At 32.2% G+C, this 26,351-nt stretch overlaps 1 protein-coding gene and 1 long non-coding RNA gene across 10 annotated transcripts in view; one reads left to right on the forward strand and one right to left on the reverse strand.

Moving 5' to 3' along the window:
• LOC135968117 (uncharacterized) overlaps window positions 1-1,463 on the forward strand; it is a 113,769-nt gene extending 112,306 nt beyond the window's left edge. Inside the window, exon 4 of the long non-coding RNA XR_010582615.2 lies at window positions 1,268-1,463. This is a non-coding gene — a long non-coding RNA (uncharacterized lncRNA). The remainder of the gene's footprint in view (window positions 1-1,267) is intronic.
• The window catches only part of PCDH9 (protocadherin 9), a 956,768-nt gene that overhangs the window by 615,018 nt on the left and 315,399 nt on the right, over window positions 1-26,351 (reverse strand). For 4 of the 9 annotated variants that reach the window (XM_005585978.5, XM_005585976.5, XM_045377237.3 and 1 more), the window contains one exon: window positions 13,193-13,294. The exons of 3 other annotated variants lie outside the window; for them this stretch is intronic. In XM_005585978.5, coding sequence (XP_005586035.1) covers window positions 13,193-13,294 — 102 coding nt within the window. The remainder of the gene's footprint in view (window positions 1-13,192; window positions 13,295-26,351) is intronic. 2 more of the 9 variants (XM_015439327.4, XM_015439324.4) reach the window with 1 other exon arrangement.

Consider the following 26,351-nt stretch of genomic DNA (forward strand, 5'->3'; position numbering starts at 1 on the left):
CCTATCTCCTAGTCTTAGTGGGAAGGCAAGAGCCGAACTTTGATAAAAAGGCAATTAGCAAACTCAGATGGCCTAATCACATTGACCAATCTCTCACCTAATAGCCTCCAACATTTTTCCACTAGTTTAAGAGCTTAAAAACTCTCCTGCCTTTTGTTTCTACTGATCTCAGTTCCACCTCTCTCACCTAATGCAGTAGCCTGGAATAAAATCTCCCTTGTCTGTTTAACTCTGTCAGTGTAATTTTTCTTTCACAGACCACCACTACAATCAAGTAATAGAACATTTGTATTGCTTCAAAAACTTTCTCTGTGCCCCTTTGTATTTAATGCCTTCCTTCAGTCCCCAGTTCCTGGCAACCACCTATCTGATTTCTGTCCCTATCACTTTGCCTTTTACAGAATGTCAAAGAAATAAAATCATGCAGCATGTAGCCTTCTGTGTCTGTTTTTTTTGTTTGTTTGTTTTTGTTTTTGTTTTTTTTTTACTTAGCACAATAGTGTTGAGGTTCATCCATGTTATTGCCTGTGTCAGTGGTTTCTTTTTACTGCTGCATAGTATTATATTGTATACTACCACCATTTGTTTATCTATTTTTCCAATCCATATCTTGAATATAAATTTGGCTATCTTTATTGTATCAATACTTGTCTTATTTAAGATATTACTTATCATACTGTGTTTTCTAAATACATTCTTAATCAAGACTGGACTCACCAAAATGGTTCTTTCTTTTTCCTTTCCATGGCCTCAGCTGAAAGGCTTCTTATATAACTAGGCAGATAAATGCATGAACAAACCAACCACCACTTTAGAAAAATTACTAAACCTCCTGTGAAATTTTGGAAAAAATACACGTCTACAAATTGCTTAAAACTAAACAGTAATATAAGATTTGCTGAAATTTTATCCTAGCTGTTTGTTTTAGATAGATGTTATGTCCTAAATACCTACTGAGTCAAAACTGAGATAATTTAGCCAGAAAGTGCACTTAAAAGTAGCTTGGCTTCCAGGGATAAATATGGAAATAATTATACAGCAATAGAAGAGTATTAGAGTATGAGATCAGTTTCAAAAAGTATAAACATCTTTCCTAACATATGCTTTTTAAAAAACAGCATTTCTGCATGTGGGCTAAATTCATATATTACGTATATTTTAAATGAGTGAACTTCCTTATTTTGTAATTCACTATATACTCTACATATATTATATTTTGTTTGTTTGTTTGTTTTATGTTTTGTTTTGGTTTTTGTCTCATCTTTAGACCTCAGCACTGAATGGAATTATTTGAGAAAATGTGAGTCCTGGATATCAGGGCCCTGCACCTTCTGCAACTAGAAAACAGAATCTAAAACAGTTTGTGCCGGCATTCCTCTCACTTTTATTCCAATTTGAAGATGGAAATAAATGATGTGGCATATTAAAACTTGAGATATTATAATAAAGTATCAATTAAAGAATATTTTTCCTTACCTCTCTTAATACCCTATGAATCTAATTAGCTAGTTTTTAATAAAAGTGGCCACTGTGAATCTACTTACATTACGTGTGTGTGTGTGTATACTCCTTATTATGTGTGTGTGTATATATATACACACACACATAATGTAAGTAGATATTTACATATATAAGTAGTTTACCTTTACAAAATATACTTTAAACCATATAAAATGTACTTTTATGATGTTACAATTAATAGAATGTCCATAATAAGATGTCCATTTTATGAAAAATTCAAGCTTTTATACATTACCTAACAATGAAGCTGGAGTGGCCTGACATCGAAAATTTAGCTACATGTGTGTCATTCTTCACTATAGAGCAGTATTTGTACAATCATTTCAACATATCACAGCATTTGGGCTTTACTACATTGTAAAGTGTTTAGAAACCAGAAAAATTATGTTTATCTTATTTTTTAAATATTGGCATAAATGGAAAAAAAATGATAAGACATGTAAGTCCTTTAAAAAAAAAGATATTTTATAAATGGAAACAATATCAAAACCAGGAAGGCTTTAGACTGTGTAAGAAAGTCTTCGGGCTTCTGCTGTTTGAATGAATATACATTTGAAAATAATATGCTGGACATATATTATTGAAGATTATATCTAAAATACAACGTAGAAGTGGGGACTTTAAAAAATACTTTTACCTATTTCATAAGTGTGCAGATAATATGTACACATATATACAAGCACATCTTTGATATCATATATTCATGTCTTTTTAAATTTCTGATTTGCATGTTGTTTAAAAATGGAGGATTAACTGTACTTAAATTTTAAGAGTCTTGATTATAATATTAGAAAATCTGTTTAATCATATAGGATCATTTATGACCTATGCCAGCATTCTCCAAAATAAGTTGTATGGAATATGTGTTCTTTGAATATCATTTATAATCAAATAATTTTACAAGTGAGTGGGTTAAACAAATGTAAATAGATTAATTTACTTTAAGTTTATTAAATGCATGTTTATGTAAATCTGATTGTGAATCACCAGTTGAATCCATTGAGGATGAACCTTCTCAACTTCATTTAGACAAATAATCCATGAAACATATGTCAATAAATTCTGATTTAGGATTGGAATTTGGTCAAACAGAAGAGGTAACTGATGAAGTAAAACAGTATTATATTACACTGTGAGTCAGAGGGCTGGTCTCCAATCCTGGGTCTGCTGCCATTTTTGTCAGAAGCCTTAGATTAGTGGCAAAGAGCACAGCTTCTCTGGGGTTTAATCCAGCATAGCCCTTTATCTGCTAAATGACTGTGCAGGTCATCTCTTGATGCCTTCACTTATTCAACTGTAAATAAGAAGCCATAGGAGATTTTACCTTTAATTTAATTAATACAATCAAGTGTTTTAAAGAAATATGTGATAAATAAGAAGTGGTAGGTAATTATGAGCTATTTTTTTGTCAGTGGTTTTCAAACTTTGGACTTGGACTTACAATAATCAACCCACACTGAGATGCAGTAAAAACACACATGCACACAATGATATATACAACTAAAATAAAAGTTTAACTGAAATAATACTTTGCTATGCTATATGACATGCAGTCTAGTATAACCTAATATTTTTTATTCTCTTCTAATTTTTCACATGTTCCCATTGTTTCCACATGCTATTCCATTCTAACCTATTTTTTTCTATTCTATACAATCTATTCTATTCTACTTTCTTGCATTCCATTAAAAATTGTCCTCATCCTCAGGTTTCAAGACTAATTTCACTGTATGACCTGCTGAACATCATTTAAATTCTATCTTTAGTCCTTCTGTTCAATTGTCTCATAAAATCCATTAGCTATTTCAAAAAATGTAAAAACACAATTCTAATATTCAATTTCAAACTCCATCTCTGACCTGTGGAATGTGGATCTCCTGGTAGTTTTGGCCCCAGAATCTCTCTGTCTCTCTCATGCATAAGTTTCTGTAGACATCAAATAATCTAGGTTTATTCTAATTCCAAAATTGAAGAAATAAATGACATTTAAAGAGAAGCTCGGCCGGGCGCGGTGGCTTATGCCTGTAATCGCAGCGCTTTGAGAGGCCCAGGCGGGCGGATCACGAGGTCAGGAGATCGAGACCATCCTAGCTGACACGGTGAAACCCCGTCTCTACTAAAAATACAAAAAAATTAGCCGGGAGTGGTGGTGGGTGCCTGTTGTCCCAGCTACTCGGGAGGCTGAGGCAGGAGAATGGCGTGAACCCGGGAGGCGGAGCTTGCAGTGGGTCCAGATCACGCCACTGCACTCCAGCTTGGGCGACAGAGTGAGACTCTGTCTCAATAAAAAAATAAAAAATAAATAAAATAAAATAAGGAGAAGCTCATTGCTTACTTTATTCTTTTTAACGATTTAATCTGTATTTAATATATGCACCATACACCTACATTCTGACATAAATACACTGTCTGAATTATCTAAACAAAAAAATTAAATTCAAATAATTTTCCTTAACAATTAGAATGATTACATTATGCTTCCTATTTGTAAATAAGCTTTTAACATTTTTCAACTCAAAATTATATAAAATTGAAGTATAAGCTAAAATCTAGTCAACCCTGAGATTATATAGCTTATGTGAGCTGCATTTTTTTTTTTAATTTCATGGTCATAAATAAGTGTATCAGGCAATTTAAACAGATATAACATTCTTCTGCTATATCCAGACTTTTAGATACAACAGAGCCAATGATAAGAATAGCTATAACTGAACCTCCATTTCTCCCAGAATTTGGTGAGACACCAAACAATATCTCAGAGCCTCTGATGTTATTATTACATGTGACTATAGAGTATGATAATATTACTTATATTTTATAAACCAATAAATATCCATTGCAAACATCCAAAAGTCTATTTTAAGTTTAAAATATCACTCATTATTAGGATTTGTAAAACATCTAATATATACATACAATTAAAATTGTATCATAAAATATGAAGTTTTTTTTTTTTTATTTTTTTTATTTTTTTTATTTTTGCAAGGTCTTGCCCTGTTGCCCAGGCTGGAGTGCAGTGGCACAATCTCAGCTCACTACAACCTCTGACTCCCGGGTTCAAGTGATTCTTGTACCTCAGCCTCAGCCTCCCAAGTAGCTGGGATTAAAAGCATGTGCTACCATGCCTGACAAATTTTTCTTTTTTTTAGTAGAGACAGGGTTTCACCATGTTGGCCAGGCTGGTCTCGAACTCCTGACCTCAAGTGATCTGCCCGCCTTGGCCTCCCAAAGTGCTGAGATTACAGGCGTGAGCCGCCATGCTTGGCCAGTATTAGATATCTTGTATTAAAAGATTATTTACAGTCAGTATTTTGAAATTAGAATGGGTATTTTATAATATGAAATGTTTATGTGAAAATATTTATTTAATTTGATTTGTCAATGTGTACTTCTAACCATAGGTACTTTTCATTAGATTTCTAGTTTATGTGGATAGTAGGTAAAATGGGATCTCACAGTTTTCAATCATCAATGACTGAAAAAAAATTCATTCATTATTACATCAATATAAGCACACTTTTCTAAAAAGGAATAGTAACTTTATATTTTTAGTTTTCCCATGTCTACACCCTTCTCACATATATGTGGATGACTTTTACTCCTCTCCGATGTCTCCAATATCCTGAGATTTTTAGCATCCCAATATTATTCATGACCATGTTCTCTACAATAGTTCAAATACAAGGCTTTCCGGCCAGCTTTCACATTAGTATCTATGCACATGTGTAGAAACTTCTGAAAACTCCACATGTTTACATTAATTTCATTAGCAAATGCTTGAGCAGCATTAATTACAAGCACATGCAACTTCCATGGATTTTAAAAGAACTTCCAAGGCAGCTGTATTTTCCTGTCACTCTCACAGTCTGATATTATTTATCATCATTTCATGTGTGGGTTCCACATTCATCCAACAGATATTGATTTACACCTTTTTTGTACTCTACATTTTAGTTGTTTTGTTATATCTTTAGGATCCTTCAGTGAAAGATACTACGGTTGTCATTTATCTGAAAGGCTCATTCCCCCCTCTCTTTGTGCTCCATTCTCTCCACGAACAGCTGCATCACAGCTGTCATGCTGAATGGTAAAGATGTCTTTGGCTGATAAGCCTATGCCTGTGGCACACAGAGTGGCTTCAAACAACTAATTAGCAGGAGCTGGGCCACAGCGAGGTTTGGTGCTGTCCATCAAGCCTGTGACCAATGCTGACACCATCAGCAAATCTGTCAAATGCGGCTCTTCCTGTGAATAAAACCAAGCCCACTTGTTTTGTGGTGATGAAAGAATTGGCAGAATGTGTTTAATAAAAAGTTAAAGAAGGTGATGATCAATCTTTATAGAGTGTTAAGTAATTGAAAAAATACTGAACTGGTGGAAAATTTGATAACTGATTTATACACGGGAATTCAACTAAAAATGTCTCCATGAATTTACAAGGAAGCAATTCATAAGGCCACTCACATTGCTCAAGTACATTTGTTTAGCCTCAGGAAAACACCACAAATGTATGCTGTTTTTAATAATAAAGTGACTTACAAAAATAATAGTTATAACAAACCTGCATGTCCTGCACATGTACTCCCGAACTTAAAGTATAATTTAAAAAATAAGAAGCTATGATCATATGTAAAATTGGATATTAACATTTACATACATGTGCAACCATATACCAGATTTACATAATTGTAAAATTGTTATGTATAATAATTTCTATAAAAATCAAAATCTATTTGTAGGAATGTATCTGTAAATATGCATATCTGCATTTAAAATTGTTTAAAAGTTTCAAAGCTGACTGTTGAACACACATTGCAAAACATTATATAGTCACTGTTCTTAACAACTAAAAATGTGTTTAGCTACTATACCAAGTAAGAATGCAAAGTTTAATAGTCACTGCAGTTTTACATTTTGAACCACGTCTTAGATCGGAGCCAGGAAAAAGGTCTGCATTGAGGAGACAAAGAGCCAGTGGAACTTTCCTTAAAATTTGTATGTCCTCTCCTGCACCTGGCCTTCACACAAGATTTAAGTAAAATTATCATTTTTCTACCAACACACACCAACACATCACTCCTGAACATTCACCTTGTAAACTCTATCAAGTCTTATTTTAACAATATACTTTTCCTGTGCTATGTTAAATTGCTCTTATGATGTGTTCTTCCTGCATCTTGAATATCTCTTATTTTAGCACTGCTTACACTTTATGGTAACACGTTGATATGAGTGTACTCCCTTGGACTGTAATATCTGAAACACAAAGAATCATGTTTGTATATACAAGTGATGTACTTGGCATGTGTAGCATTGCCTCTGGTATACTTGCTGGATAAATATTTATGGAAGGAAGAAAGGAAGGGAGGGAGGGAAGAAAGGAAGAGCGGGACAGAAAAAAGGAGAGACAGATTAATACATGACTCATAGACTGGGTTCAGCATAATTATGAAAAAAGAGAGGTTGGATAATTTGTTTCCCCTCCAAAGAAGTCTCAACTTTGTGTTTGTGAGCAAAAACAGAGGAAGGGATGTCTAGTACCCTATCCATGTTTACTTGATTTAAGGAACATACTGACGGCCCCGTTTACAAAATGAAATCAATTCACATCAGAAAGCAGAGATATGTAGTATAGAGCTGACCAAATATGTCTGTTTTTATATTTGCTTACATCCCTCTTAAAATTAACACAAAATTTTCTCAAGCATAAGTTCAATAGTCTGAAATAAACCAACAATCATGTTTCTAGAAAACTGTATTATACATAGGCATTAGTGTATGTAGTGTTTCTATACTACTGTAGTATAAGTTCTTTAAATTCTTGGTAATTTGTTACAAATTCACATATGCTTATTTCGCAAGCAATAGGATCCTGTCAAATATTTTAAGGAATTTTTTGAAAATATATCTCTATATAACACAAATTTTACATAACAGATCTATATTAAGTTCAAAGATTCCTAAATGCTATTTGGAATTGTAGCCAGAAATTGTCCTGTGATTTGTTAGAAACTATTTTCCAGGTCAATCTTACCTAAAATGGCATAAGATCTTTGACTATTCCCAGTTGGGCATGTCAGGGCTTAACTCTAACAATTCTCCAATCCAATATGTATTTTATTTGTCATTTTTCTGAAGGGCAGTTTTGGAACCTTCATGGTAAAAGGGTGAAAAACTTCTTTATCTAGTGAGTGAGCCAGACTGACAACCCAACATGCTTTCTCTAAAACTTGTCATATATGCAATGTTTCACAGTGACTGAGATGTAAAATATTGCTTATCATTTTTCTTAATTTATTGTACTTTGGAGAGTGATGTTACTAAAAATTTAAATATTTTAACATGTTAGGAGTTATTCCCCAAATATGCATGTATGTAAGTATGTAAATAACATGTACGTGTGGGTATATGTATCATTTACTACCCTGGGGTTTTCCAAAAAGCTGTCCTTATGAAGAAAGAAAAAACTAGCTTGTGAATTAATTTTGTGTTATTAGCAAATAGCTATTAATTGTAAATAACTTTATTACTCTAAAATATAATGTAAAAATCTTCAGAGAATTATTGCAAAATGATTTACCTAATTATTTTAATTTTAAAGCTGATATCAACAGCAACACCTATTCTAAGGACTGAACATATTTATTTGTGTACTTGTACATAATTATGTAAATGTACTTGGGTAATATGACTACATAATCATGAAGAACAGGAAAATACAGGTATGTGGTATAATATTCATAATACAGCAATAACAGGAAAATATAGGTGTGTTGTATAATCTTCATACACTAAATCAGATTTAATGTATGAATATTTTTTTAAAAAGAAAATAAAAGACCAAGTAAGACAAAAGCAAAAGTGTTTTGGCTTTATATCTTTCATATTTTAATATTTAAAAGTAGCAGATAATGTTACCATGTTGCTCCTGCTCCATTTGGTATTATTTAAACAATAACGTTCTAGACTGTGTAACAAACTGAGCCCCATTGTCCTCTAGCTATCAGTGTGTCCTTGGTTGGTGATCTAGGCTCAAGATCACCTAGGCACCTATAATTTTATCTTAATGGGAAGGAAAATTAGACTTACCTTGAAGACAATTGTCTTGAATTAGGTATCACATAAAAATAGTTTAATACATTGTAGTTCTCCTCTCACACACACCTCTTACTCACCATTTGACATATTTTAATTTTATTAAATATTTCTGTCACATGACACAATTGGCAATTTCATGAAACTCATGGTAATTTAACTTCTACTCATTTAATGAATCCAACAAAACTTGTGTTATGAATTTACATAAAAGGTCAAAAATATGTTCCTTATCAAAATGGTTTTCTCAATTTTTCTGTGGAGATTTATAGCAGTGGCCCATCCTGGGATATCTTAATCAACCATCTGCACCCATGAATTTCATACTCACGATAACTCCCACATTTCCAAAGCCTAGAGGCTAAAATTCACACTTATTTTAAAACCCTTCCACCAATCTCCCTAACTCTTAGAGCTAAGATTTCCATCTGACATTGATTTTCGGATTTCACCCCTACAAGGGAGAAGTCTTATCTCAAAAATTCATACACTGAACGCTAAACCATTTTGTAAAATATTATTTAGCTCAAGCATCAAAAACAGTGACAGGGAACAGCTACTCATACTGAGATGCAGTCTTGTGTGAATTCCAGTAACTATGAGACATTTTCCTACAGATTGCAGAATATAGACACTGAAAGCTCTGCTTGCATTATATACTGTTTCATGGGAAAAGTGAATGAAATATAATAGAAAAGAAGTGACAATGAAATATGGATCAAAGATGCTTATTAAAGGCGATAGGCATTTATGGCATAAAAACAATGTGCACTTTTTTATGGTGGTGCTTCGATTTTAATCATTGCAATGCTTTGTGTATCCAATGACAAAAGGTATGTCAGGGAGAGAAAACTTAAACATGACAGTTTAAATTCCACACCATTTTTAAAACCTAGTTTAAGAAAGAAATTCAAGTGTAAACTATTTTATTTAACATTTGCTTGGAAACTTTATGTTTGAAGGTAAAGTCTTTAGATTACTCTGGGATCAGTAATTCTAAGATCTAATTCTAGTGCTATCACTAGCTAGCTCTGAGAGGTAGGGCAAGCTACTCAATGGCTCTTGTCTTCACTTTATGTTTCAGTAATATGTATCGGTAATCTCTGGTCCCTGACAATCAAATAGCCTGTGAGGTTTTTTGCTTGTTTGTTGTTACTTAGATAATATCATGGCATAGTTATCTTTGCAGTTTCTGAAGCCATGTGGCTGTGGCTATCTTCCAGCCCACTCATTCCTGTCTGTGTGCATTTGAGCAAATTATATCACCTCTCAGCGTGTCCTTTTCCCATCTGTAGAATAAGAATAATAATCATACCTACCTAGTGGGATTGCTGTCAGAATTAAATAAGCTATATTTCAACAATTCTAATATTTAAAAAATCCCTTATTTTTGCACATATTAAAACAGGACAAATGTTAAAGAAATCAAAAATAAGCATTTGTCAGAGTTAAATTGGCAGCATTTTACCCTAGCAGTTCATAAAATTGTAGCATGTTTATACTCTAGTGGTAGATTAGAAGAATTATTGTAATGCATATGACGTGCTTAGAATAGTGTCTGGCACAAATTTTTCTCAATAGCTGATATAACATTTCTCTATAAGTAAGCAATACTTCTTATATCTAAGTTAGGAGTGATAGGTTAATAATAAGCTAATAATAATTAAAAACTTGCTGGTCACATCATTCTCGGTTTTATTACGTATCTAGTGTCATAGCATAAAATTAAGAATTTCATCCAGATTAGTCAGCATTCGTTGACATTGAATATGACTCTATTTAACAGTATAGTTTTCTACAGTTAAATATTTGTGTACTTGTGTGTTAAACAGAACAATCATCTTTCTTTTTACTATATTAAAGTGATTAAAAGGGAGGGGAAATATACATTGTGAAAAAATAAAAATTAGGGAACACCAGGCTTGGTACAGAATTGAATATAATGAAAAATAACATTGCAGATGCCAATTTTGTAGGTTATAATCACCTTCCATTGTTAATTCTCAAGAATAATTAACACTAGATTAATAACCTTTAAAAAAGTGGTTACTAAAACTACCCATTTTATTATTGGTCTACAGATATTAAGCATATATACAGAAACCTTGTATCTTAGAATGTTTTTTAAAAAACTTGAAAGATGACATCACTTATCTCTTTTCTTCAAGTTTTATTTTATAAGAAATTTCAGATATTGTCTCTCTGAATTTAATAAAAAATGCATGTTAAAGAAATTAAATGTATTATGATAAACAGTTTAAACTAACCAAGGATAAAATGTGAATGATGGGAGAATATACAAATAAACTTCTTGAAACAGTCCCTAGCACAGAGTACAAGGTACTATTTAACACAGAAAGATATTTAACTGTAGAAAACTATGCTGTTGAGTAAGTATAAGTTGTCAATATCATCATCATTATTTAGTATCACAGATCATCAGGGATGGGTAGGGCCTTCCAGACAACATAGTTCAAAACCATTCAGAGAAAATGGGCCTGGAGCAAGATGGTTAAGTGAGAATTTATGCAATGAAAGATTTATAGAAATATTTTGCCTTCTTTGTTTATAAATAAACCATAGTAGATTTATTTTCATGGTTCTTTGACAAATGGTCTAATAATATAAATAAACATCATAATTCTAGATGCCATTTTTTTTCTTCAAATTCTCTAGACTTTTAGTCAAACCCTGTACAAACTGTCTTCTTGTGCTTTGGACCTTATAAAATATCTAAGGGAGAAAAAAGTATGATTTATAGAAAATTATTTGAATTATATCTCATTTAAATTCTCTACAAAAAATAATGAAATCTTCAATAAATCATCTCACCACTTTTGGTAATCAAGGGGATTTTCTGAGGAAGATGGTTTCTGAGGAGTATGGTTAAGTCAATAAACACAAACATAAAATGTTATAAAAATAAATATAATTCTTAGAAATCTGAGATCTACTTGGATCTTAATGACTTTCACAACATCCTGGGAGGGTTTTGTACTATTTATTTTAATCTTCACTTATGAAAAAAGAAATTTCTCTGCCATCCAATTAGAACTATTGTGTTATTGTTGGTAATTAATGGGAACAATTTTATTGTCTTAGATAGTTAAAATGTACACAGTGAAGAGGAAAAAATCAAAGGCTTAACAACTATGGTTCTTCGCTCAATGTTCAAGTGATTTAGGTTTTGGATAAAAAAAGAAAGAAAAATATTAAAAAGTATATATACTGAAGTTTAGAAACACATTTCTAAGTATTCAGACCCACACAAAGTAAAATAAATAGAATAAAAATATGCGAAGGAAAATTAGGGGATAGAGTTGTTCAAAATATTATTCAATCCTCTTTCAACCTCCACTAATGTTTTATCCAAAAAGAAGTTGCTTTCTATATTAAGTCTCTGTTAATCAAAGCAGTTTCTTCAATATACATTACCAGTGGGATTTTTGAAAATAATAGATTCGTTTAGATGGTAAAAGCAATAATTATTACAATTTTTTTTTTTTACTAAAATGATTAAGAAAAGGTTTTAAGGGAATAGAGGGGACCTACGTTCTGTAAGAAAAGAGAATACACACACAGGCACACACACATACGCACACACAGGCACACACACACACACGCACACACATATATTACCTCTCTTTCTACAATCTACATGTTACAGCTGAAAAAAAAATATGTGAAACAGTACGTATGTTTTAATACTCGTTAACTATTAAAACATAATTCTTTAAAAATGGGACTCTTCTTCCATTTCACAACAATGCAAAAATAGTTAATGCGACTGAACTCTACACTTAAAAATAGTTCAGATAGTAAATTCTATGTCATGTGTTTTTTACCACGACTTGAAAAAAAAATACATGAAAGATAATAGATTTCTATACCCAGCCATAGTGGAACAATTGGCACTAGAAATGCACTTCCAACATAAAAGAAAAAGATTAAAAAAACTATGGATCTTCTACCTTTTAACGTGGATGAACTAACTTTTTTTAAAAAAGAAAGTAATGGCTTTTAAGTTCAAAAACACAGGGAAATAAAAGATCAAACTGATAAAAAGTAGTAAAAAAAAAAAAAAAAAGGAAAAGCTTCATTAAAATTCAAATTTAACCAGTCATATTAAGCAGCAATGTCTTTCTCATTTTCCTGAGTATGGGAGATGAATCGAATCAATCTTTCAAAATAGGTGTGCTTTTCTTTCAGTTCAATTAATAAATACGAATCAATCCCGAACATCTAGCTTTGAAAGAAAGTTGCTCATTACTTTCTTTAATAGGTAAAAATCAGTACTTTTCATTCCATGTTACTAACATTATGTTTAAGAGTTGGACCTTTACTCAACAGAAAAATTATATATATATATATATATTTAATAAATATATATATATATTCCTGGATTTTTGTTCTAAAATTATTTACTTAAAATTATTTTCAAAAGCATTAGTATAAAAATGTGACCACAGAAGAAGTGGGCAGAGAAAATAATACTAGTTAAGATAGAGTATTTAAAATTATGAAGACAATGAAAATTTATCAGTACTAACATGGTCTCTATAGATATATGGCATACCTCGTAATGGCTTTCTTCATTCTCCTGAATGTGGAAACCCGCGGAGCTGGGACATTTCTGAGGAGTGACAGGAATATTGTCACTTTTGCTGTGTGAGTTACACTGAAAGAGATTACCAAATAATTGTGACAAACTACTCCACATTTAGAGTGTCCATTGAGAGACATGGCTGTTTGCTATGAGCCTAATAATGGAATACCACTTGAGCTAACAAGGGTCCACACCAAGAGATACATGCATTAAGATTGAGTCTTTACCACAAAGATTTTTTAATTGTCCCCGGATAAACAAATTGTTAAAATGTTTTTACTAAAACTAGAGAAATATAAGATTCAGTAATTTTACATTTACTTTTTTTAGGCAATATTTATTTATTACATTTATGACTTCAGTAGCTAAAGCTTATATGGTGCTATTTGGGTGAGATATTATTTAAGAGTTTGATATATATTACACACATATTGGCCTGTGACATAGATATTATTAACTACCTCCATTTACAGAAGAGGAGACTGAAGCATAATTCCTCCCCCCATAAAGTTATGCTGTTGCCTAGCCTTTCTGGAACCATTCCCCATATCCTTATCTACCACATGAACTGCCTTTTAAGTGATACATTTGAAATAGATAAAACTGAAAAAGCAGAAGTTTAGGGTCTTAAAACACTAATTGACTTATTTCTGTACTAAATAGACAGCACTTTTAAAAAACAGGTTATCTAAAATAATTTGCCTGGAAATTGATATGAATTATAGAACATAAGACATTACATTATGGCTTGGCCTTTCTCTGTGAACATATTAAAATGACAGTTTTCCATATCCCTCACACAAGTTTTTCATGTGAAAAGAAGACATTTTCCACTTCCTGTTTTCTTACTTCTTTTCTATATCTTTAATTAGACTCAAGGAAAGCAATATTTGTAAGTATTGCTGTTTGACCATTTATTAAACATAACTTTGTAGGTTTTAAGGTTTCTACTTTGATAAAAATATATTGTTGTGCCTCCAGAAGAGGTTCATCATTATATATAACCTTTCTTCTTAAATAAAACTATAATATATGCATAGATTTCATGACATTATGAGCAAAGAGACTATTCTTTTCAAAGCTAGTATGCCATGTTTCCTATTCATTGATTAAATGCTACCTTTACTAGCTTAAAGAAAAATCTGTTAGAAAATTACTGTTAGACATTTTTAAAAGCAAATGTGTTTTAGAATTTTACTAGCTCAAAGAAAAATCTGTTAGAAAATTACTGTTAGACATTTTAAAAAGCAAATGTGTTTTAGAATTTTAATATATTGTGTTCACTCTATTTTCATTTCAAGATCATCATTTTGTATATGTTAAAGCACTGTCATTACATTTTGAAGATATCAATTATCTCATTTATTTTTATTTGTTTAAAATAAACAGCTATGTGGCAATGAAGAAGGCATAACTTTAAATTCATATATCCATCACTATAAGCCTTTTAGCATGAAAAATTATTTTGTATCTGTTCTCTCTTTACAATTTAATTTTAACCCTATTCAAAACTTACCTCCTCTAGCAACTCTCTTCATGCGTTATTCAACAAATGTTGACTGCCATTTTAACCTGTTTTTAAGTAACTTTCATGTGTAATTTGTAAAATGTTCCCTTGCAATATTTATTATTTGAATGTTCCTAAGTTTGTCTGAACAAATTCACTGTTAGCAACAAAGGCCTTTCCTCTCCACAGCCGCTTTTTTGGCATACAAAAAAAAAAAAAAAAAAGAGCATACACCTTAAAACAGTTATTTTCATCTGTGATGTCCATAGACATTTTAATCATTCAAATCCTATCCCTAGCCTCTCCACATATCTATTCATGCTGATTAATCTTTTTAAAAGATTTCATGTATTATACAGTTTTTCTCCTAAGAAACATTTCCTAAATTTCTCTGGCCCGGCAGTGAGTCTCACTCTGACTATATATTAGAATCACCTGGGGAGATTTTTAAAAATGTCAATGACTGAGCCCCACCTCACATCAGTTAAATTGAAGCTCAGATACAAATATTTTTAAAATATTCAGGCAATTCTAATGTGTAGCCAGAGTTTAGAATCCTTGGGTTAAGGTAAAAATTTCCTTGTCTAGCACTCAGGAAGCTACATTAAATTTTGGCCTCACTCCTATTTCAATCTGATATCTTCCTCCACAGAATTTTTTCTTCCTTGTTAAAATTTAACCCATCATATATTGGGTTTCCCCCCACCCCATGGATATATCATAAAAGTGTCTGAGTCTGAAAAAAATCCTATATTTGTATAATAGTTTTTGCTTTAAATACAAAATCTTATGTATTATCTACAAGGAACCTCTGTAGACTGGTAGAAAATATAATCCATCCTTTAAAAGATTATGAAGACACAGGTTCAGATATATTCATTGCCATTTGCTCAAGGATTTGCCCTGTAAAAACAGGACAAGTGTTCACTTCGTTCTATTTTGGGCAATTTCTACTGTGCCATATCTCCCTTAATGGGTTCATCTATTACTCATTCATTCACTCATTCTATTGTTTGTTTGTTTGATAATCAGACATTTACTGAGTGCATGTTATGTGTCAAGATTGTACTGGATCATCAAGATATGGCGTTTAATATCTGTAATACTCTCACATTAGCCCTGAAACAATATGAAAATAAATAACCACCATGATGCGTGAACATGCCACCTGCAGACTGCTAAGGGACAGAGAAGAGTATGCATAGACTCCCAGGTTAGACACATGAATAGAGAGTCTCAAGAGATGGACTGATGAGGGAATCATGGTTAGCACACATTTGTGACAGAAGGAACTGCATATGCAAAGGCCAGAAGACACGAATTCTCATGAGCCATGAGTAATTTGATAGTAGTTCAAACATGAAGAATGTAAGGATTGATTTCAGAAGAAATAGAACCTGTCAGTGCATTAAATTCAATAGTACAACATATAACAAGATGTTGTAGAATTGGACTTCATATAAAGGCCAACAGTGCCAAGAGTGAGCTTTAAAGGTCATTCTTTTTCTTCCAACTTTTCCAAGAAAATATGCAACATAACAAAATGAGTGCATTTGCAATATCATTGTGATGCCAAGTTAAGTCCTTCCATCCCTGAAAGATCTCACCCCTAAGCCTCTCCTGGGTTTCATTCTGGAGCAGCTCTTGTTTTTGGAACAGTGAATGGCATCAAAGGAAAATTTTTAACTTACTGTTCTTTCCTTATTTTTTAAAATTGAGTCTTATGAGGTAAATTTCCTCTGCAAATTATAAATATATAACTCAGAGCAAAATAAAAGAAAAAAGTAACACCGTAAACAATATTTTGAGATTAACTATTATAAATAGCCAAACTTTTAAGAAAAAAAATTCTTATGGGAAAAAATTTAATCACTATGAATCCTTCCTAACAAATTTCTACTTCCGGAAGAGTTGCAACATTTTCTAAAAATAATATTTATTTTAGAAGTCTCAGCTTGGTGCAATGGCTCACGCCTGTAATCCCAGCACTTTGGGAGGTTGAAGTGGGCGGATCACCTGTGGTCAGGAGTTTGAGACCAGCCTGGTCAACACGGCAAAACCCCGTCTAATGAAAATATAAAAATTAACCGGGTGTGGTGGTGCATGCTTGTAATCCCAGCTACTTGGGAGTCTGAGGCACAAGAATAGCTTGAACTCAGGAGGTTGAGGTTGCAGTGAGCCGAGATTACACCACCGCACTCCAGACTGGGTGACAGAATGAGACTCTGTCTCCAAAAAAAAAAAAAAACCTCTCAAGTTTCATCCAACCCAACAATTTTACTGTTTGCCAAATTTAATATAAATGACTGCATATTGAATTATGGGTAAGATGGATTTGCTAAATCAGATTTATATTGGGGGGTACATATGTAAATCAAACTTGAGAAGTCTAAAGTTCAATAATAACAATCATATTCAATGAAAATAACTGAAAATACATTTGTTTTATACTTTAAACCAGTTCTTTATTTTTCATCACCTATGATTGAAAGTCTGTATTGTAATATGTGGATAAATCTTGCCACTCCAAAACATCCATTGTAGTTCCTGGGAAAATTACCATTCACTACCTATAGAAATACTGGCTCAAAGTTTTCACATAATCAGGTATTTTTACTCTTTCATTTTTGATACAAATTTTCAAAAAAGAACTTCTAGCCATATTAAGAGAAAAATAATCAACAGTAGTAAAAACAACAAAGTTTTATGAAAGATCTTTTTATGAAAAACACAGCTGTTTTCTTTGCTAAAAAGAGGGTTCTTTACATTTTCCACTCAACTGTAATGCGGTAGCAATGTTTAATATTATTTATGATTCTATTACTACTCCTACTTTCTTACAAAATCAAAGTTTTTTACTAAAAATCAATAGCACTTTCATAAAAGTTTTGCAGTCATTATAGAGGCAATAGTTTTGTGCTTTTGTGCTATAGGTTTCATTAAATAACACTTCCACTTATTTAAAAACTCCCACTGAAAATGTTATTCCTACCTATTTTAATAAACTAAAGATTCTTTTCACGAAGAATTCTAAAACAGAACATTTGTTTAATAATTCAAAAGAAATTCATATTTGCAGAAATGAATCTACTTTAAATAATAGTCTAAACTTAGTGCCTTCAACTTCTCTCTATCCATTTTTTTAGAGATCCGCATGTATTAGGTTTCAAGCACGCCCATTCCACTGAAATGGCCCTACTACAATCACCTATGATTTACACATTACTAATTCAAATGGCAATTCTCAGTTCTTATCTAATGCAACACAACTGAGTACTACCTCTTGTTTCATTTATGTATTGGCTTTCAAGGACGCTATACACTCATGGCTTTCTTCTCCTGCTCTCTCTCTGGAATCATGCAACTGTTTGTGCTGTTGTCAAAATTGAAAGGACTAGAGAGGATGAAATGAGTACTTCCTCAGAAAGTGTTTTCCTCAGTGGAGTCAGTTTAGCAATTACAACCATATTGAACAGGTTCTGATTCCAAAATATTTTCTCAGACACAGGAATAATCTTCTATCCATAAGAAGATAAGAAAAGAGCTCTTAGAACACCTCCAATCATTCTTTCATCAAAGCACGTATCTTTATACTTATATCTAGAAACTAATAAAATTTATATTTTAAGAGACCCACAGTACAGATTCTTATTCTTTCTGAAAAATTGTTCTAATCATTTAGTATCCTGAAATTTATTCTGGCCCAAATAAGGATATCTTGAGCCTATACCCACAGCCTTTTCTTTAATGTTTTCTATGTACTTTCTTTTTTTGCTTATTTTTTGTTATCTTTAAACATAACCAGAAAATTGAGCTAAAATGCTCATCAAACATTATTGAACAAATCAGTGTTCGGCTGCAGTGACACCTATTTTGATTTAAAATGAAAATGTCATATGACAAATTTTTAAAACCGAATGTTATATAAATGCCTAATCAAATCATAGAAATGTAGATGGCTATAATACATATTAATTTCAAAATGGGGATTGCTTATGTGAAATGAGAAAAATAGGCAGATCATAAAAGGATATGAAGGAAATGTTAACTCTAGAGTATCCAGAGAGTCTGTTTTTTTTAATTTTTTTTGGCTTTTTTCTTTAAAAAAACATTTTTTCTTTAAAACTTTGAGACAGAAATCAATACACAAAAATCAGTAGCATTTCTACACAATAAATATTCAATCAAGCACCAAAACAAGAAGTTAATCCCATTTACAATAGCTACAAAAAAGACCTATGAATATATTTTACCAAGGAGTTGAAAGATCTTTACAAGAAAAACTACCAAACACTGATTTTAAAAAAGTCATAAATTGCACAAATGGAAAAACATCCCATGTTCGTAGATTGGAAGAATTAATATTGTCAAAATGACCATACTGCCCAAAGCAATCTATGGATTCAGTGCAATCCCTATCAAAATGCCAACATCCCTTTTCACAGAAGTACGAAAAAAAACATATCCTTTTTAAAAGACATCTGTTGAAAATCCATATAGAACCAAAAATAGCCTGAATAGTCAAAGCAATCCCAAGCAAAAAAAAAAAAAAAAAAAGAAAGAAAGAAAAAGCTGGAGGCATCATATTACTAGACCTCAAATTATACTACAAGGTTATCATTTAAAAAAAAAAAAAAAACTGGAGACAGAAATATCGTAAAATGTTAGCATATTTTAATTCTAGGTGATGAGGACATAGGTATTTTCTTTTTTGTTTTTCTTTCTTTTTTTTTTTTTTTTTTTTTTTTTTTTTGAAACGGAGTCTCGCTCTGTCGCCCAGGCTGGAGTGCAGTGGCGCAATCTCAGCTCTCTACAAGCTCCGCCTCCCGGGTTCCCGCCATTCTCCTGCCTCAGCCTCCCGAATAGCTGGGACTACAGGCGCCCGCCACCTCGCCCGGCTAATTTTTTGTATTTTTGTGTGACGGGGTTTCACCATGTTAGCCAGGATGGTCTCGATCTCCTGACCTCGTGATCTGCCCGCCTCGGCCTCCCAAAGTGCTGGGATTATGGCGTGAGACACCACGCCCAGCCAGGTATTTTCTTATTTCTCTTTTTTGTTCCTAAGTTTTCCAGACACCTGACAATGCAAATACACATAGGAAAACAATTCGCAAAAATAATTTGTTAGTTTAACAAAATTGATAGATCTGGTTAAAAATCTGCTTCATCCAGCTCAAAAGGTTAATGGTTTTGAAAGTGCTTTATAAACTGTAAATGTTGAAATTATGCATCTTCAGAAATAAAGATGCCACATGCATGTAAGGTTTCTTCTGATTTGTCTCAGTCATTCTCCTTTTTGGAAGAAATGTTTTTCCAAAGTTCAGTGAGGAACATGCTAGCTTTTCCTTTTCCTATGGCACTATAGCTTATAGGTCTTTCTCTACTTAATTTAAATACAGTTTTCCCTCTTTTATTTCAAGAGGGTACAGTGATTTGTATTTACCTAGTTGGTTTTGGCTTTACCTTCTAGAAATTATTATTTAAAATTAGGAACATTAAACAAAGCATTTGGCTTAGTCATCATGCTTTCTTCCTCCAACTGAACCCTTGGCAGTTCATGACAAGCAGTAACTTTGTCACAGTAATATATTAACTAACTAGGTAAACTTGAATTTATCCACTGCATAAATAAGCTTATGTTCAACTTCAGGAGCCTGACACATGTTCCTACCCAGTGGATTTTGCAAAGTTCACCTTTCCAGTTCTTCTAGGGGCAGGAGACCTCCTTCAACCCCACTGCAAGTTGACTGGCATCCCTTCAATACTCTCTTGACCCTACAGATAACGCTCATCAATTCCTTTATGTAAGTCCTCTTCTATCCTCACAATTCCCATTCCAGATCTTTCCACCGAGAGACACCCTTTTTCCTTCCTTCTTGATGTCTTAAAGGTGGGAAAAGTCCTCTCTTCTCCCTCAAAAGCACTTCCTCTCTCCTTTGTTCTAACAAGCCATTTCATTTTTAACCAGGTTTGCAGAGTCTAGCCAGATGGAGGTAGTCACTACTGCTCAATGAACAGTGAGAAGCTGACTGTTGCACATGGGATTTATAAGAAAACAAAAGCTGATTTTAAATCGTCTTCTGGAACAGGTCATTAAATAGACCAGTTGACTTCCCTCAGTTATAGTTCCACGTGATCAAGTGAAATTAATAGATAAGATATATTTCTTATTGTGTACTTAGTTGTTGCAAGTGGGCCACTTGTTAAGTGTTTGTATAATATTTACCTCAATTTGCTGCCTTATGGTACAATAAATGGAACCAATATGTTCCAAAACAGTTAAGATATAAGAGTGCGTTATGTGTAAAAACACCTTAACAAATCTAAGTAAAAAGAGGATTGGGGAAAAAAAGCTAAGGATGTTGAAGTCTGAAGTAATTCAGTAAGTGGATTAAGCTTATGTACCAGATAAAACACTTTTTTTCTTTGTTTAGAAAGTCTCCTTTTATATGCTATTCCAAGATTTAATGGTCTCTATCATAGGCTGGCTGACATTTTTCAAACAATTCTAACAATTTAATAAAATGTTTAGGTGCCATGTACCGTAACCAAAAAATAGCTTTATCCTAGCATTTTATTGTGTAAGTGGTATTTCAGAGAAATCTTTTGCCATAAATATCTTGGTTACTATAAAGTTTTAGCAACTCTGTGCATTGTTCATTTCCTGAGAATGCGTGTTCCATTGAGTTTCTGTCTATGTGTGACTTTCAAGGCTTTTCTTAAGAAACTTTTGACAAATGCAGAAATAAAAGAGATAGAGATAGCAATAGAGTTATATTCCCAAAATAAATAATCATTTAGCTTTGGAGAAAGCTCTGCTAGGCTGAATTTATTCTCCTTTTCTCAGCAAACAATTTAATGAAAGTGGAGAGAAAGGCAAACATAGTTTTTTTGTATTCTTACAGAATTTTTGGTAATGTAATCAAGAATTAAGCAATAGAACTCTATGTCAAACTTATTCAGCAGGTTCCCTCTAAATGTGCAGTAACAGAACTGACCATTAAATGTGCCAGAGTGTTCAAGGCAGATGTGCTAGGTTGCTGGGCATGGGGGTGTGAACACAATTCTGCTAAGTGAATAAATAATGGGAATAAGACCATGTATTTTCCGACATCTGGCTGTAAATTCCTTCATAAGTAATTACTATACTTCTAACCTCTCTAACTTAATAGAGATAAACTGGATGCAATTTCAAGTCATTACTAACCAAGGAGGAACAAAACAAAACCACTTTTATGAGAATCACAAATCGTAGCTCCTTCTGTGCACATTATGTCACTTTTTCTTTAAATGGTTCGTGGATGTTATATGAGTTTTATGCAATTCTTTTAACCCAGTTGCTATGAGCATGCATTGAAATAAAATTTCCTTAGAAAGTATACTTCAAACGCTAATGGTCTACACTTTACAATTTTCCCATTGGTTCCCTCCTTGTATTATTACCTTACTGTAAAGCCATTTCACAAGAGCAATAATGCATTGAAAGGCTTTAAATTACAGGATTACATGTTATATTGCTTGAGCAAAGCTCTATTAGTCAGCTTTGCACATTGCAACTTAATTCTGTATTTTAAATAAGTGGATGCAAGCAATGCAGGACTTTGGAACTTCCCAGACCCTTGAAAAGAAATGAAAATAAATACTTCTGTTCAAACGTATTCCAAGGAATACAACAACAGACAATTTTGGGTGCCACAGTTAACCAGGATTATGTTTAAGACCATTGTTTTGCAGTTCATTTCAATTTATTTCATTATTTACTGTGATAAAATCCCTGGGATTTTCCCCATATGATTATCATTTAACCATATTTATACCTTGAAGAAAAACTAAAATGGAAATTTCTGCAACACAGATAAACGTAGATTGACTAAACATTTATTAAATTTCAAATATAATGGGAGAGGTCCTGTTTTAAAAGTGTTCACTAAGAATTTAAGGGTGAACATTTCCAGATTAAACTGAAAGACTTCAGGGATGGAAAAATCATCAATTGCCTTTACTGATTTCCACTGTTGCGTTTCATTTTCTCTCCAGGTAATTAGTATTTCAGAATACGAAAGTCAATCCCTTTTCTAAACTTTCTAAGGAGTTCTGAAATACTGACAGATACATACTGAAACTAACTTGTTAGAAAACAACAGTATTAGTTTATAGCATGTTTCATTAACTGCATATATGAGCCTAAAATGGAGATGAGCCCAAGTATGTAGCAATGGGCTCTCCAGGCAGAAAATAATCTTCTATACAAAGGTGGCCATTTGTGAATTACAATCATAAGTGTGGACACACACACACCATGCTTATGAATACATGTTTTATGTATGTGATTACCTTGTTCAGGTAAGTGATCACATAAACTTGTATTCATGGAATATTTATTAAGCAAAATCAAGCACTGTATCTGCATAAAATATTTCATTTTAAAATATTTTAAAAATTATACATTATATTAATACAAATATTTATTTATAAATTTGTGAAAGTGCTATAAATAAACCACATACCTTACTAAGTTAATCTACATAATACTTAGCATAAATGCATCCTGGATTTTAGGGCAGAATATTTCTGAAAAGATATCCTCATTAAGAATTATAAATACTTTTTGAAATTTCTGTGGTAAGGAGAGGAGTTTTAAAATCCTAAATTGAATATAATTTCTAGTAATATGGTTATATTTATTTATATTATGAAAATTTTTTGTCCAACATAAACCTTTAACATAATATTAGCCTTGGCTATGTGCATGCCAGTCTTTAGAAACAGTCTGCAGATCAACCTTCAGCCAATGAAATCAGGTAATAAATTTGGAGATTCAAATCTGGCGTGCTTTAAAGTGAGTTTAAAATTCAAGGCTGTGTCAATTATTTGAATATTGTCTTTTTGAGGCAAATTCTTTAAAAAGTTCAGTGGTTTACTATGCTTCTCTTTCTGTATAACACTTTATAAAATCAACCCTGAAGCTTGAATTTATATTTGTAAGAGGGTAGATCAAGAGAGAATGCGGTGAGGGGGGAGGGAAAGAAAGGGAGTGCACAAGCTTTCTTTTTTTTTATAGTGCAGTAAAAAGAAACAAACAAACCCTACACTCTGAATATATCATTTCAAATTGTGTTTTTGCAAGTGGAGTGTTTCATGTTTTGATTTTAAATTCATTTATGCAACTTGAACAGTATCTAAATAGGAGTAAAAATGTCTCACTTTTTAATTACTGATTTAGAGTAAAAAGGATGTTCCTGAATACCCTGGAAATGTGCCACCAGCTATGTAGGGGGTATTGGGCTTGAACCTCAGCTCCATCATCATCTGACTTAGTTTCACAGACTTGGTGGCCTTCTCCATACCGTATAAGTTTAGACCAAAGGATCTCCTCTGCTTATCCAAGTCAAAAACGTATGATATTATTAGATGTGTTACCTCAAAACTTAAGGTAGATTTTTATTTGCTTGTTTGTTTAATATCATTCTCTAACTTTAGACTTTTATAAAATGATGTAAATAAATAATTAGTTGATCTAAATGATTAGTTGTTAGCTGTAGGAAATATGAAACTTTACCACAACTTTAGTTATACATTTGCTTATCTCACTGATATCTTTGAAAATATGTGATACTCTATTAAAACTAAATTATGATTTTTAACTCTCATTTCCACATATGTTTTTCAGTTCACAAAGCGAAAAACACCACAATCAAAGGCCTGATGTTTGTTGACTGTACCTCCACTTTCTTCCCAGAAAAAGAATTGGTGCTTCGAATACCTTTTGGAATAGTTTAGAATAAATCAGGCCAAATTAAAGAAACTAATTACAGTAATGTTGGATGGGAACTCTTCAACAAGCCTGAAACCTAACTAACTGTGAATGTTTAAAAGGCCAGAATGTTTTTTTAAATCTATTTTTAAAATGAAAGTTCTATATATTTTAAGGAACAAAATCAAAGTATGTGAGAAACATGCTTATTTTCAAGGTCTTAAAAATGTTTCTTCTTATAGGTCTGGGCAAAGAATCCCTGAAGGAATATACTTTAACAAACAAGGAAATGTCTGTAGATGTAGTCACTGTTAATAGAGTCTGTCTTTTGAATTACTCCCTTTGTTTCCAAGCTTCAAACTAATATAACTTCAGCAAAACTACTTTCCTGTTTATCTTTTAATCCTCAGGCCACAGAACTGTAACCCTTAGAAGACTCTCTGGAATACTAACACTTCTCTGATTTATCCTCATAAAATTGTTTTCCTGATGAAAGGAGGTATGTAAAGAAACCAAAAGAGATTACAGAAACCTATACAAAAACCTACTTTGAAACTGTATATTAATAAATATGAAGCATAACTAAGAAACACATTTCATTTTTAGAGAAGAAAATCATAAAATACTATATGATTCTATACTCTCCTCAAAAAGCACATGGAATGCTGTAACTTTTATTAAGATTCTCTCAAATAAATGCATGCATGCATTCATTCATTCAAATAGTTTTGAACTTCATTAAAAATACATATAAGAAATAATTTTGTCTTCAAAGAGTTGACAGTATATCAAAGTTCATTTTGATCAACTCTCTACATCTCACAGATACATTCAGCAATATATATATCATTTTAGAAAATTTAAAATGATGGTGAAAGAAGAATAAAATTCAAAAACAAGAGAGTAGATAGTGTTATTTCTACAATGTGTGTGTGTGTGTGTTTTTTTTTTCCCTGCAGTGTTCTTCAAAAGAATACAGAATGGATATCTTTGTTAGAGAACAACCATGTTTTTGTTTTAAAATGATATTAAAATAAATACATTTACTTCAAGTAAGGATTATTAAGTTCATAGCAGTTTTCTGTGACATGGAAGTGGGGGGCAATATTTAAACATGATTAAACAATATATAGAGAACATTTTATAAAACATTTATTTTAATATTAATGATACTGATAATAGCAATCCACTTTGAAATGAAAATAATAAATAATTCAGGAAAATAATTTTGGAAGAGCAATATATACATTCTAATAATTTTAGGAAAAGCAATATATAAATATATATATTAAATATACATATTTATAAATATATAAATATATATATTAAGTATATATAATAAATATATAAATATTTATAATACATAAATATTTATATATATATTTATTGAAGCGTGCCTTTTTGTGATCTTGGATTAGCATTCTGTTACAATTCTAAGCTCTTTCATAAAAGTTTTTCTTCAACCTTACATGATAAGGATCTAACAAGACCAAGTGAACTTTTTCACTTCCTTTCAATGAACTAAAATAAAAGATGTTGCTAGACAACTCACATAGGTATTTTTTTCTTATCATTTGATTACCAGGAGATCTAAGATAAACAGAAAATGAGACCATGAACACAACACTAATTTGTGTTGGTGTTCTTGTATCATTATGGCAAGATGTTGTTTAAAGTACTCCTACAATCCAGAATATTTTGCAATCACCCAAACAGTTATAGATTATGTAAAATATATATGCATAACTTTATTCACCTTATAATGGGTAGGAATCTGTGGGATGTTTATGTGCATGCAGCAAAGTGGAAGAAAGCAGCATCATAAGGTAGCTGGCTTCCTTGGAGACTCAACATGAAAAGAAACAGGA

Source organism: Macaca fascicularis, chromosome 17 (genome assembly GCF_037993035.2).
Source record: "Macaca fascicularis isolate 582-1 chromosome 17, T2T-MFA8v1.1".
Classification (NCBI taxonomy): domain Eukaryota; kingdom Metazoa; phylum Chordata; class Mammalia; order Primates; family Cercopithecidae; genus Macaca; species Macaca fascicularis.